The sequence below is a fragment of the Mobula birostris genome, chromosome 6 (genome assembly GCF_030028105.1).
Source record: "Mobula birostris isolate sMobBir1 chromosome 6, sMobBir1.hap1, whole genome shotgun sequence".
NCBI classification, from domain to species: Eukaryota; Metazoa; Chordata; class Chondrichthyes; order Myliobatiformes; family Myliobatidae; genus Mobula; species Mobula birostris.
The window spans coordinates 86,942,624-86,954,974 of NC_092375.1; the positions used below are offsets into that span (position 1 = coordinate 86,942,624).

Below are 12,351 nucleotides of genomic sequence, written 5' to 3' on the forward strand. Positions count from 1 at the left end.
AACAACTGTGTCTGGGTTTATAATGGAAATTGCCCATATGAGCTTGTAATATCGTAATTAGACCTTCTTGCCTATGGTGACTTCAATTTCCATTGGGAATGAAAATTAAATGGAAAAAGTTAATAATTAGAGTAACAAATTATAGATTGTGGTTTGCATTTTGAAATTAGGTTATGGCTGCTAAGTATTGTTACAATGTGACTATTTTGTTCGCATGATCTAAACTGTAGGCAATATTTTTTCATTAGCACTTTATGACATAGAAGTTGAAACATTCAAGCATCAAAATCAGCAAACACGAGGAAATCTGCAGATGCTGGAATTTCAAGCAACACGCATAAAAGTTGCTGGTGAATGCAGCAGGCCAGGCAGCATCTCTAGGAAGAAGTACCAGTGTACTTCAGAAAATGTCACTAAGAGACTATCTGGGAATAATTCAGAGAGTGATACCTTTCTCTTTGCTTTCAAAAATGAAGCCTCTTCCTCAATTTGCAGCAAGTCATGAACGTACATTTTAATTATATGTTGCAATACTTCATCGAACTTGATTTTTGAAAATGCTTCAGGAATTCTCATAATAAAGTTTAAAAAAAAACATAAGCCACTTTAAGTCAGTTTGTGGAGATTCTTAGTATAGAATCTGAGAGAGAAAGATAGCATCATGTTATACAGCTCTGTGTCTGTAATAAAGTGGATTTGACTTCTACCTTTCCTGACTGAATGACTCTAATAGGAAAAAAAAGTATTTTGTAATTAATAGAGTTGTTCCTGTTAATCTGAAAAATCTGCCACACTTTCCTCATGTACTAAACGGCATATTACCAATGAAAAACATGATGACATTTCACTAAGTTTGAACCATTCCAGTAACTTGATTTAGAGCATACAATTTCAATTGCATCTCAGTTCACTAAATATAGGTTCATAATCTGGTGTCATTGGAATCTTAAGTATTTTATTGGAACACCTATAGACTAATTAATTCTTTTTTTCTTTATGATTATTGGTAATAGTTCATGGATTATTTATTAAATTCATGAGAAGTAATGGTTTTACTGCAATATATTCTCTTTTGAATTTATTCTCAGCCCATAAGCCCCAGCAGCAAGGTTAGCATTACCTTCAGAGGTAGTGGTGGACTTGTTTCGCTTCAAGACGATTGAAGGTTCTCTCACAAATGCGTACACAATTTTAACCAACAGTGATGATCAGACGGTAATCGATATCCAAGTCAAACTGATGCTTGATTTGGAGAACTTAAAGGCTGACTCATGTTCTTGTTCTAACTGGTAGATTGTGGGGTTTCTCGGTTCTTTTGGAGCTTTAACAAGTTATTGCGGTTGAATTTGTACTTGATACAATGTTGTGTGACAGTGCTAAAGAAGAATGAGTGCCAATCAAACTCTTTTATTTGGAATCATGCTCAGTAGTTTGGACTTTCAACTTCATGCAGGCTTCATGTTTTATACAGAATATATTAATAATTTGACAAATTAAGGCTCAAACTGAAAACAGAAGTACACCTGATTTAGGTGTAAAAGTACACTTCTAGCCAAATTCTAGTGTGGGTGAGCGCATGAATACCTTATCAGAGCCCTTTGCAATGTATGTACGGATAGGTTGTGCTATATACTGATGCCAAATTCATCTGAAGTGGGAGCATAAGAGATCTTACAAATGCTGGATGTCTTAAACACAAAAGATGCTGGAGGAACTCAGCAGGCCAGGCATCAGCTATAGAGGGAAATGTACAGATGACGTTTCAGGCCTTCAGAGGGTCTGAGCCTGAAACATTAAGTAAAATATATTTTCTTTCTTGATTAGTAATGAATGCTGTTGAGAGAAATAACTCTTTTTGACTTGTAATATGCAGATAATAATCAAAATATTATAAATCTGGTTTCAGGTTAGCTTGCCTTCATAGAGATATTTGAAGACCATGGCAGAAGTACCACAGATCTCCAATGAAGAACTGGAAGAACTTAAAGATGCATTTTCAAAAATCGGTGAGTATCTTAAATAAACGATTTCAGCAGTAGTAAACCAGGAAGGACCATTGATCCTGCCTGACTACAATGGAGGAACATAAAAGTATGTCTCATCTTGGAGAGACATTTTTAATATTATCTCAAAGGTATTGAATATAGATATCTCTCCTCACCCTATTACTGCTATGTTTGGATTACCTAAAATTTCCAGTAATCTTTCTCCTTCAGCCCGTAGAATGATTGCATTTCTTACTTTAATGGCGAAAAGATGTATCTTACAACATTGGAAAGAGCTTAATGCTCCAACTACCTTTTTTTGGTTTTCTCAGACGATATTATGCTTGAATTTGGAGAAAATTAGAAGCAATCTCTATGATTCCTCACTTAAATTTGAACAGACCTGGAGATCTTTTATTCAATATTTTCATTTAATGTAATTTTTTTTCTTCTCTTTTTTGCTCCATATTTATATTCCCTTCTTGTTTTTTTTTACTGTTTTTAATGGAGGTCGGGTTTGAGGACGTGATTTTAAGTTCTTTAACTCTACTTGGTTCCAAGTTAGCCCATTGCTTTGTTTTTAGTTTAGTTGCACGGTGGGTTTTTTTTTGGGGTTTTTTGGGGGTTTTTTTTTCCTTTTCTCTATTGATATATATATATATAAAAATTAGTATACTATTATGTTACCTTATTATATTATGTTTAAATTACATTGTTTGTATCATTTTTTTATCTGTATTAATATCTCCTGTAATTTTATTATATTCTAACAGTGTATTAGTGCCTATATGGCTTACCTTTTTGTATACTTATTCAATAAAAAGATTTAAAAAGAAAGAAAGAAAAGTATGTCTCATCTGAAGATGGAATCAGCAATTTCTGACCTTGCTAAAATACCTGCTGCATGCTCTGTGAATAATTCTGTGTTGGTGGCTTTAAAAATGCTGTGGAGGAAACAGCTGAAAGTCACTTCCAGATGAATAAATTCCAGATCACGGGCAAAAAGGATATATTTTTCCTCAAGCATGGGACAAATTACTTATCTTGCATCAGTTTAAGTTATTCAATCACCGTTTTAGTCCAGCAACACTCAATTGCTTCTGGATAAATGCTTCTAAAAGTAGTGGAAATTTCATTACTGTACTCAATGCAGTTAGTTTAAATAAATGTGACAAGATCCAGAGGGAAACCAGTGTAAAGGTAATAGAATTTGTTGCTACTGTTATTGTTTTATTTCCCCCTGTACACACTAAATTTTGTCACTATGGTGATCTCTGTGGTGCTGACTGTGTGCTCTTCCTACTTCCAGAATGGTAAAGTGGATTCCCAGGGAACTCCATTGTACCACACTGTTTCTGGAGGCCAGTAGTGGGGTGTCAGGGTGGTCAAGTTGCAGCTAGCCATCTACTTACCCAGAAAAAGAACAATACTTGTCTGTGAACAGTGCTTGAATTCGTCACACCCTTAAACTGGCCACACCCTTCGATGAATGAATCACTTGCAACATTAGGTTTTTAAAGGCTTTAATTAAACCTCATTTTGTTTTTCAGATGTGGATAGCTCTGGATACATTGATAGCAATGAACTTCAAAATCTTTTTAAAGAAGCCAATCAACCAATCCCAGGCTTCAAAGTCCGTGAACTAAAAGAAAAGTTAGCAGAATCTGGAAATCAGAAAGACCGAATTAGTTTTGATGAATTTATTGAGGTAGGTTTCTTTTGTGCCCTTTTGGTTTACTTCTGTTGAGAAGGTCAACATATGAACATTATTGTTTGACTAATCGTTGCTGAAGGAACATTGAGAAAGATAGGAAAAATGTGTGGGTCCCTTTCATTGAGATACTTCAGATGAACCTCCTTAATATACCAGCTGTTTAGGACATAACAAAGTCTTGCAAACAGTAATAGAGTAACTGACTAATTTATTTTAAATTTAAATGAGTGGATAAATCAGTACTACAAAACTTTTCAATGTCTATTGGAGAGGTCAGACTGATTCCCTTTTTAAAACCTGACCCAAAAGATAGTGTCATTTTGATTTAAGACACATGTAATTCTTAGTGTAACCCTTGGCTTAGTGTAAATGATGTCTGAGCTCAAAATAGCATCTCTTCAAAGCACTCAACACATGTGGTTTTCACACATGTGCATGTTGCTGCCAGAAGCAGTTTTACTGACCATCCCTGTTTCAGAGCAAAACCCAAGTTTGTCTAACTTCTAATCCACACAGCAGGCACCAACCACCCTCTGTGTAAAATAATACCATTAAATGTTGAAATTAACCTTCAAATTATCGGTTGTATTGACACTTAGAAACTTTGATTTTCAAATTCTCTTTCATGTTTTTATATTCCTCCTTCTAATAACTATAGACCCCCATGGCCACAGTTTTGCAAATTATCTTCCTCCATTTTCACTTCTTATGTATCCCTATTTTAATTACCTGATCATTTTCCAATATTCCTTCAGCTTCCAAGGTCATAAGTTCTGGAGTTCCTTTGTAAGCCTCTCTTCTTTTAAGATGCTACTTGAAAGCTCCTTGCCCAAACCTTTGACTGCCTTTATTTGATTCTCATGGAGTCATCCAGCAATGATAGGTCCCTAGCCCACCAAGTCCACAACAACTATCAACCTTTCACTTAAACAAATTCTATTTTACTCTTTTTTATGCTCTGTACATTCCCATAAACTCTTCCCAAATTCTACCACTTGCCTACACAGTAGATATGTTTCTAGCAGGTATAAGGCACTCCTTCCCTCCTGCAGGTCATCCTAGGGCAAGGTGTAGCATGTTCTTAGGCCTCCCCTCCCCCCACCTGATCAGGATCATGTGAATCCATGGTGGTGGATGGTCGTATGAGCAATGGTGCACATCACAAGTCCTGGTTATGCAACCGCTGACACCAGGCAGACAATCTCTGGAGAGTATTAATAATGGTTGGGGTCATCCGTCTTGTAAAGACGCTGCCCTGAAGAAGGCAATGGCAAACCACTTCTGTAGAAAATTTTGCCAAAAATAATCATGGTCATTGATAGAGCATGAATGCCCATGTCACGTGACATAACACATAATGATGATGATACACGGTAGAACAATTTACAATCTGGATGTCATTGGAATGTGGGAGGAAACTAGGGGACCTGGGGAAATCTGAGTGGTCACAGGAGAGCATGCCATCTCCACACAGGCAGCTCCAGAAGTCAAGGATTGAACCTGGGTTGCTGGAGCTATGAGGCAATAGCTCTACTCGCTATACTACTGTGCTGCCTTCTGTCAGCTGCAAGTAACTCAAGTCAAATCTTCTGTAATTCTCTTCTCAATTCAATACTTTTGGAAGTGTAATTTAGCAAATAGTAGTCTTCCCTTGATTTATCTTTCAAACATTTTACAATTATCCTGAAATTTTTGGCATTTCGCTTTAGTTATGTAAGCCAATAACTGGAAACCATTTGCTTGTCTTAAGCTTTCATAATTTAAGATTTACTTCACATTGAAGTCAAGGATGAAATGAAGACCATTGAAGACAGATTAATATATTACTTCCAATCAAAAAAATTTATTGTAAAAATTAAATGGAGGAAAATTGCATTGTGTTGCAATTATTAAGTTTCTTTGCTGTTGGTATTTAATGGGCAAATTAAAAGATCAAGGAATCTAAGTGGAATTTCATATGGACAAGTGGGCAATAAATGCTGGTCTTGTCTTGCCTGCATCACCCAGATTCTGAAAATGAACTTTAGAAAGAAAGTACAGCAATTTTAGAAGGCAATTTGTCTTCCAAGTTGTGGCCTCTGCCACAAGCCTCACAAAAAGAACATCTGGTTGTCTGCCTTACTGATGGAATACATAATACAGTATAGGCTAGAATTGCTGTCTCTGTGTGCAGATATAAATTAAGCTTGTCATAGAAAATTTAAGCCATCATATTCCTGGGGGATATGGAATTAACAAAAGATATTATTAAACACCCTGCAGTTGAATTACACCATATAGTGGCCCCTGAAAATGTAGCCAATGTATGGTGCAATTCAACTGCATAATTTCACTTTAAAAGACTCAGTGATGTGCTGCAAATTAAAGGCATGGCGCATGAACAGTATACATGAGCAAGCTTCTGTGTACAAAATTGACCTATCGTGTTGTATACTTCCAGAATATACAAACTTGCTGAAGCTTTGAGCTACCCAGAGTTTGTTAGGCTTCGGGATTAGTGGGGATTGATCATTCCATGTCTTGAGTTGGATATCCTAGAGGGTTTACAGTTTCTGTACAGAAACCAACATCTTGCTACCCCACTCCCATCCTAATGGCCTCCTGAAATTAATAAGGTTTTTGCTGGACCTTTTATTTGGATAGTTTTATTATTACTGTTCCCATTATTTTTGCAAAACCTTGCACCATGAATGGTTGAAGTACATTATCAGGAGTGTTTAACGGGCATATTTAAAGTAAGGATCATCCCTGGCAGAAGATAAGAGAAAGGATTTGAGTGAACATATGGTCAGATTGAAATGAGGAAGCATGATAATTCCCGTGGAGATACTAAATTCTGAGCCAGAACTGTGCAGAGCAATAGTGGGGCTAGTAAGGAGTCTGATCAGCAGTTTGGACAAGACATCTGTCAGAAAACCTAAGTTAGCTTCATGGAAAAATATTGAAGGGTATGGAGAACAGAATTAACCCAGGATTCATGGAGATAAACAGCCTGGCTAAACTATATTAACATATTACTGTGGTAAACATTGTGATTGGTCTACCCTTCTTGACGTTAGCTGTATCACCCAAAGACTGAAAATGCTGGAAACACTCAGCAAGTTAGGCAGCTTCTGGGAAAGGGAAAAACAGTTAACATTTTAACTAAAGACTCTTTATTCCGATTTCCAGTATCTGCAGTTGTTTGATTTCCAACAACCCATTATAGTGAGTGTCACACTCAGTGAGAGCACACTTACTTCTTGTCAACAGCTTGTGGGTTTGTGTTTTACTCCAGAGACCTGAGTGTATAACTATGCCAACACCTCAGTGCAATACACTGGGTATGTAATACAGTCAGGGTACTGCTGACAGTCATAATAAATTGAAGCATTATCTGCCCTCTGGTGTGAATACAAGGATTCCATAGCAATGATGGAGTTATAAAAACTCCTTCTCAATATTTACTCTTTAAACAACTTATCTGTTGCACTACATTGCTAGTGTGGGATCTTCCCGTGCATTAATTAGTCACCCAATTTCCTTCATACCTGAACTTTAACAGTACCTCATTGGTCATGGAAGACACTATAGAAATGCAATACCTTTCTAATGCATTATGATGACTTGTAGTTGTGGTACTGCAAGTTAGGCCCTGCCTATGCTCTAGGTGCCCTCTTGCTTATGTAGTTTTGTGTGCTTGGCAAATGTTTCTCACTGGGATAAAGCATAAGTACAAGGCTACTTACAGCAGCACCTCATTACATCTGGTCCTCAGACAGATACGATTGTCATCCATTCCTGCCTTGTTGAACTTTATAAACCTTACTTCCAAACTGCTTGATATTGATTGTTTTAACTCCACCATTGAAACATATCTTGCACTTTCACAGCTTTACTATGGTTTAAAGAGTGACGATGTGGCTAAAACTTTCAGAAAACAACTCTTGAAGAAGGAGGGAATATGCGCTGTTCAAGGAACTGAAAAATCTAGTGAAGGAACTCAGCACTCATACTCAGGTACCACGGGGTGACTTGTTCATTTTGTGTGGCCCAGAGGAAACCTGACTCTGTTTGGTGTTATAGATTTGATTGGAATGATTTTGATTCTTGCCGTTAAGGGGCTTTAGATGTGCACATGAGAAGAGAAACAGAAAGGCATTCAGACAAATTGATACAAAACTGGGAAGAGGCTGATTCAAGTTCAAGTTCAGTTTATCGTTATTCAACCATACACGTGTAGACAGCCAAATGAAACAACGTTTCTCCGGACCAAGGTGCACAGCACAGTACATACAACTCACACACATAACATTTATTAACTTATTTAGTGATGCAGCGTGTAGTAGGCCCTATCAGCCTCTCTGCCCCAGCAACCTTCTACAAGCCTGATTAACCCCAACATAAAGTAATAGTACCAGTAATAAATTAACAAATAATAAGATGCATTTATGACACAAGTTAAAAAGTAAACAGTATAACGCTGCTGGCTCTTCATATGTGATGAGAACTGGGTGGTGGTAGTGAGGTTCAAGTAGTCTCAATGTCTGGGGGAAGCAACTGTTCTCCATCCTAACAGTCCTTGTCCTAAAGCTATGGTACCTCCTACCCGATGGGAGAGGGTCAAAGAGATTATTGGAAGATGGAAGGGAACATTGACAATGCTAAGGGCCTGCGGACACAGAGGTCCTGATAAATATCTTTTTTTTTAATATAATTTTTATTGAGTTTTCAAGTGATACATGAGAAAAAAATACCTACCCTCACCCCCCCCCCCCGATATATACTCCTACTGATAAATATCTTTGATGGTTGGAAGAGAGACCCCACTGATCCTCTTTAAGTAAGGATTCATTAGTACAGTAAGGTAGTTTAATCATAGTCTCAGAGAATTGCATAGCAGAATACTGATCATGGGTCCTGGAAGCATAAGTGATGGACAGTCAAGGAGCATTATTTCATTGAGTGCTACAAGCTCATTAACTATTGTTCAGCTAATTCCCATAAAATTGAACTAGTCTCTGGATAAAAGGGAATAAGGACATTATTCAAAGATATGCCCAGTAATGAGAATAACATCAATATTTTTCAGAGATCTCCTGTACATGTATCAATAGTATGTGGTAGTATTTGACCCTGGATAATAAAGTGAAGCAGTATTATTGGCTAAAATAGTTAAAAGAATAAGAACAAGTGCCAGTAGGAACATCTTCACATTTTGATGTTTAATATTTAGAATGGTCTTCATAAACAGGCGAGCCAGGTGAGGTGTGGACCTTATTCAAATTCTGGACTGAAGGGCCTTCCCTATCTGTGATAGTTATTTTAAGAGATGTCATTCAGAATAGGCCCTTTCGGCCCTTTGAACCACACGTCCCAGCAACCTCCAACGACCCGGTTTAATCCTACTTTAATCACGGGACAATTGACAGAGACCAGTAACCTATCCAGTGCGTCTTTGGACTGTGAGAGGAAACTGAATGTCTCAGAGAAAACTCACACATTCCACGGGGAGGACAAACAGACTTCTTACAGAGGATGCTGGAATTGAACTCTGAACTCCGAAGCCCTGAGCTGTGATAATGTTGTGCTAACCACTCCACCTCTGCGGTGCCCATAAATCTACTACTTTCATGTGCCATAATAATGGAGTGCATATTAAAAATAATCTCATGCTAACCTTTTTGAAATATGACTCACTGTTATTTTCTGGTAGAGGAATATACATTAGTGAGTACTGCATAGTCACAATATTTTCATAAAGGTTTGTGTATATTGGATAAATTTTAGTTATAACTAGCAAGTTAACATAATTAAATAGAAAGCACTGCTTCTGTTGAAGGTATGAAATAAAAACTTAAGGTGTTATAAATCGCTACATGCTCCTTGAGCAGAATATCTGTATGATTTTCTGTTTGTGCAGTTGTATTACAAGCAGCTTCTATAGTTTCCGGAAATTCAATAACCAGATAAAAGTCACAAGAAAATATGCAAACTGGTCTTGCCAGCTAGAGTTACCAAAATACTAAGAGCAGGCGACAGTGAAGAAGGCGTTTTTTTTTCACTCTACAGGAATGATGATTGCAGCGATCAACACTTTAATCCTGTGGGTGAAGGATTTTCCCCAATCTTTCCCAGTGCATTAGTAGAACTGTGCTTTCCAGTTATAGCTCATTGTCTGCAAAGTGAAAGACATTTACTGCCAACACATTGCTATTGGTTTATATTACTTTTGTTTCTTTAACAATTATTAAGCACAAACTAATGTATTCTGATTAATATTTAAAATTCTACTGTTATTTCCAGCGTTACTGTGATGCACCATTGTGTAATATTTATGGAAGGGGATGGAGATGGGGAAGGGAGGGAAAAGCATAGTGGAATTTCTGTAAAAATGTTCAGTACATTGATGAGCCAGGAAGACCAGTACCTTACCCTGCTTCCCTTCTTCTGACTCTCAATAAATCATCAACTGAGTTCTCGATCTTCTTGCTTGTAGAGGAAGAACGATTTGCTTTTGCTAATTGGATCAACAAGGCTTTGGAAAAGGATCCAGATTGTCAGCAACTCATTCCTATGGATCCCAACAGTGACACTGAACTTTTTGCAGCTGTTGGGAATGGCATTGTCCTTTGGTAAGTGTTGTACATTTTCCTCACTGGCTTACAATGGTCTCTGACAACCCATCAGCGTTTATTGCCGAATGCATCAAGTAGAATAGGGCTTATGAATTGATTGGCACATAATTACTACCCTAATTTGGCTGTCTGTAATTAAAATCAATCGGCCTTCCAGTACCATGACCCAATTAGCAACCCCGACTTTACCTTTCACTGCCAGTGAGTCAGTGCCAGCAAACCACCAGCTTTGCCACCACTGTGTTACCTGGCTATGCTTTATCGAAGATCAAACAGTTTAGATGAGAAAATAAAAACATTCTCCATAATACCGCTCTCCCCAATGATTTTCAGAACAAATGAGAAGTAACTGGGTATGTGCTCTTCACAGTGGAATGCTTGAGTATTAAATGAAATATTTGCAGAGATGGGGAGTGAGATTTGTGTCTGAACAGCAAGTTAATGTTGGAACTGGAGAGGCTGCAGAACAGTTTCACTAAAATTAGATTCGGGCATCGGAACTCCAAAGATATTAAATGCATCCCCTTAAATTTATGAAGTTAAATTTTGGTTTAATTGTGTGTTTCAAGTGAGTAAGGGAAAATATACACTTAAATGATTTCCTCTGGTGGAGGAATCCAGAACAAAGACATACATTGTCAATATCAACACCCCCCCTTCATTCTTTCCCAGCATCTCCAAATGTTAGAACACATAATTAATTGTAACACGCAAGTTTCTGGAGGAATACAGTGGGTCAGGCAGCATCTGTGGAGAGAAGTGGACAGTTGGCATTTTGGGTTAGGATACTTCATCTGCATCTTCTGCATTGTTCAAACATCAGCAGTCCCTTGTGTCTACGTAATTAATCTTTAATTTTTAAAAATTCCTACACCTCACCCTTCTTCCATGCAGCTATCCTTCTCTATTTAGACGTATAGGCCTGATATCCCTTCACAGATTCAGATTCAGATAGCAACTTTTATAGAGTCAGCATAAGGAAGTTCAGCAGTCCGTTCTTCACCAATGCAACCTATGCAGAGTCCAATCTTGGAACAGACTGGGAAATAGTCAAAGTTTGAGGCTTGGAAAAGTGTGTGGGAGTCCCACACTTACTTATGCTGGAAATAATTGAAGGCATCTTCCCAAGAAAGTACAATCATTGCAGCATTTCTTCCTGGATTTATCAGGAAGATCCAACACATTAGTTTATCTCTCCATGAATACAGCCTGATGTGGGTATTTCTAGTACCTTCTGTTTTTAATGTGAACTATGTGAGCTTAGTAAAGTAGCAAAGCTTTCTCCTAGAATCACCTTACTACCTTTGTTGATGTTCTTAGCATTATAAAAAAGGGAATTGATGGGTTTACCTAAAGCTCTGATATTATATTAATGTTGTCTTGGTACAGTAGAGATAAGTTTTGGCACAAAGCAAGAATGACTGAATGTTCATGTTACCTCCCCTTACTTACCTCTTGATTCTGCCTTGCAGATATTTGGTTCTCTTCAAGTGTTGTTTTGTGTTGGTTCTTCTGGCAATAGGAAATGTCTGTTGTAAGAAACTGGTGTCCACATCTTCCCTTCTGCCACTTCCTTTATATGTTCACTTTGTGGCAGCTTCATGGGTAACGGCAGTACTTCAGCAGAGGGGGAAGGGGAATATCCAAACTTGAAAGATAAAGCTAGGATGGAGTACAAAAGCAAAATACTGCAGGTGCTGGAAAATGAAATAAAAACAGAGGATGTTTGAAAATTTCAGCAGGTCAGGCAGCAGCTGTAGGAGGTGGATCAAAGTTAATGTTTAAGGTCAAAAAATTTAAATTAAAGTTAACATCTGTCCTGTTCAGTATTTTACATGTTTATTGAATTGTTCTTTAATCTTAGCTGGCTTCATAAAGGTAATCAGTTATGGGGTGTAAAGGAAATGGCACAATTGGGAATCAAACTCTGCTCACTGGGTTGAAAGTCCACACTTTACCGCGGTACCACTGAGGATCGTGAGTGAATCCAGTTGCAGAAACCATGCTGTAGACAGGAGTTGATGTGCAGAGTCAA

General features: G+C 37.6%; 1 protein-coding gene across 1 annotated transcript in view; it reads left to right on the plus strand.

Moving 5' to 3' along the window:
* Window positions 1–12,351, plus strand: part of LOC140199173 (plastin-2-like) — a 69,318-nt gene that overhangs the window by 13,956 nt on the left and 43,011 nt on the right. The window contains exons 2-5 of the mRNA XM_072260802.1: window positions 1,907–2,006; window positions 3,536–3,693; window positions 7,572–7,698; window positions 10,178–10,313. Of these exons, the coding sequence (XP_072116903.1) occupies window positions 1,940–2,006; window positions 3,536–3,693; window positions 7,572–7,698; window positions 10,178–10,313 (488 nt within the window). The 5' untranslated portion in view covers window positions 1,907–1,939. The remainder of the gene's footprint in view (window positions 1–1,906; window positions 2,007–3,535; window positions 3,694–7,571; window positions 7,699–10,177; window positions 10,314–12,351) is intronic.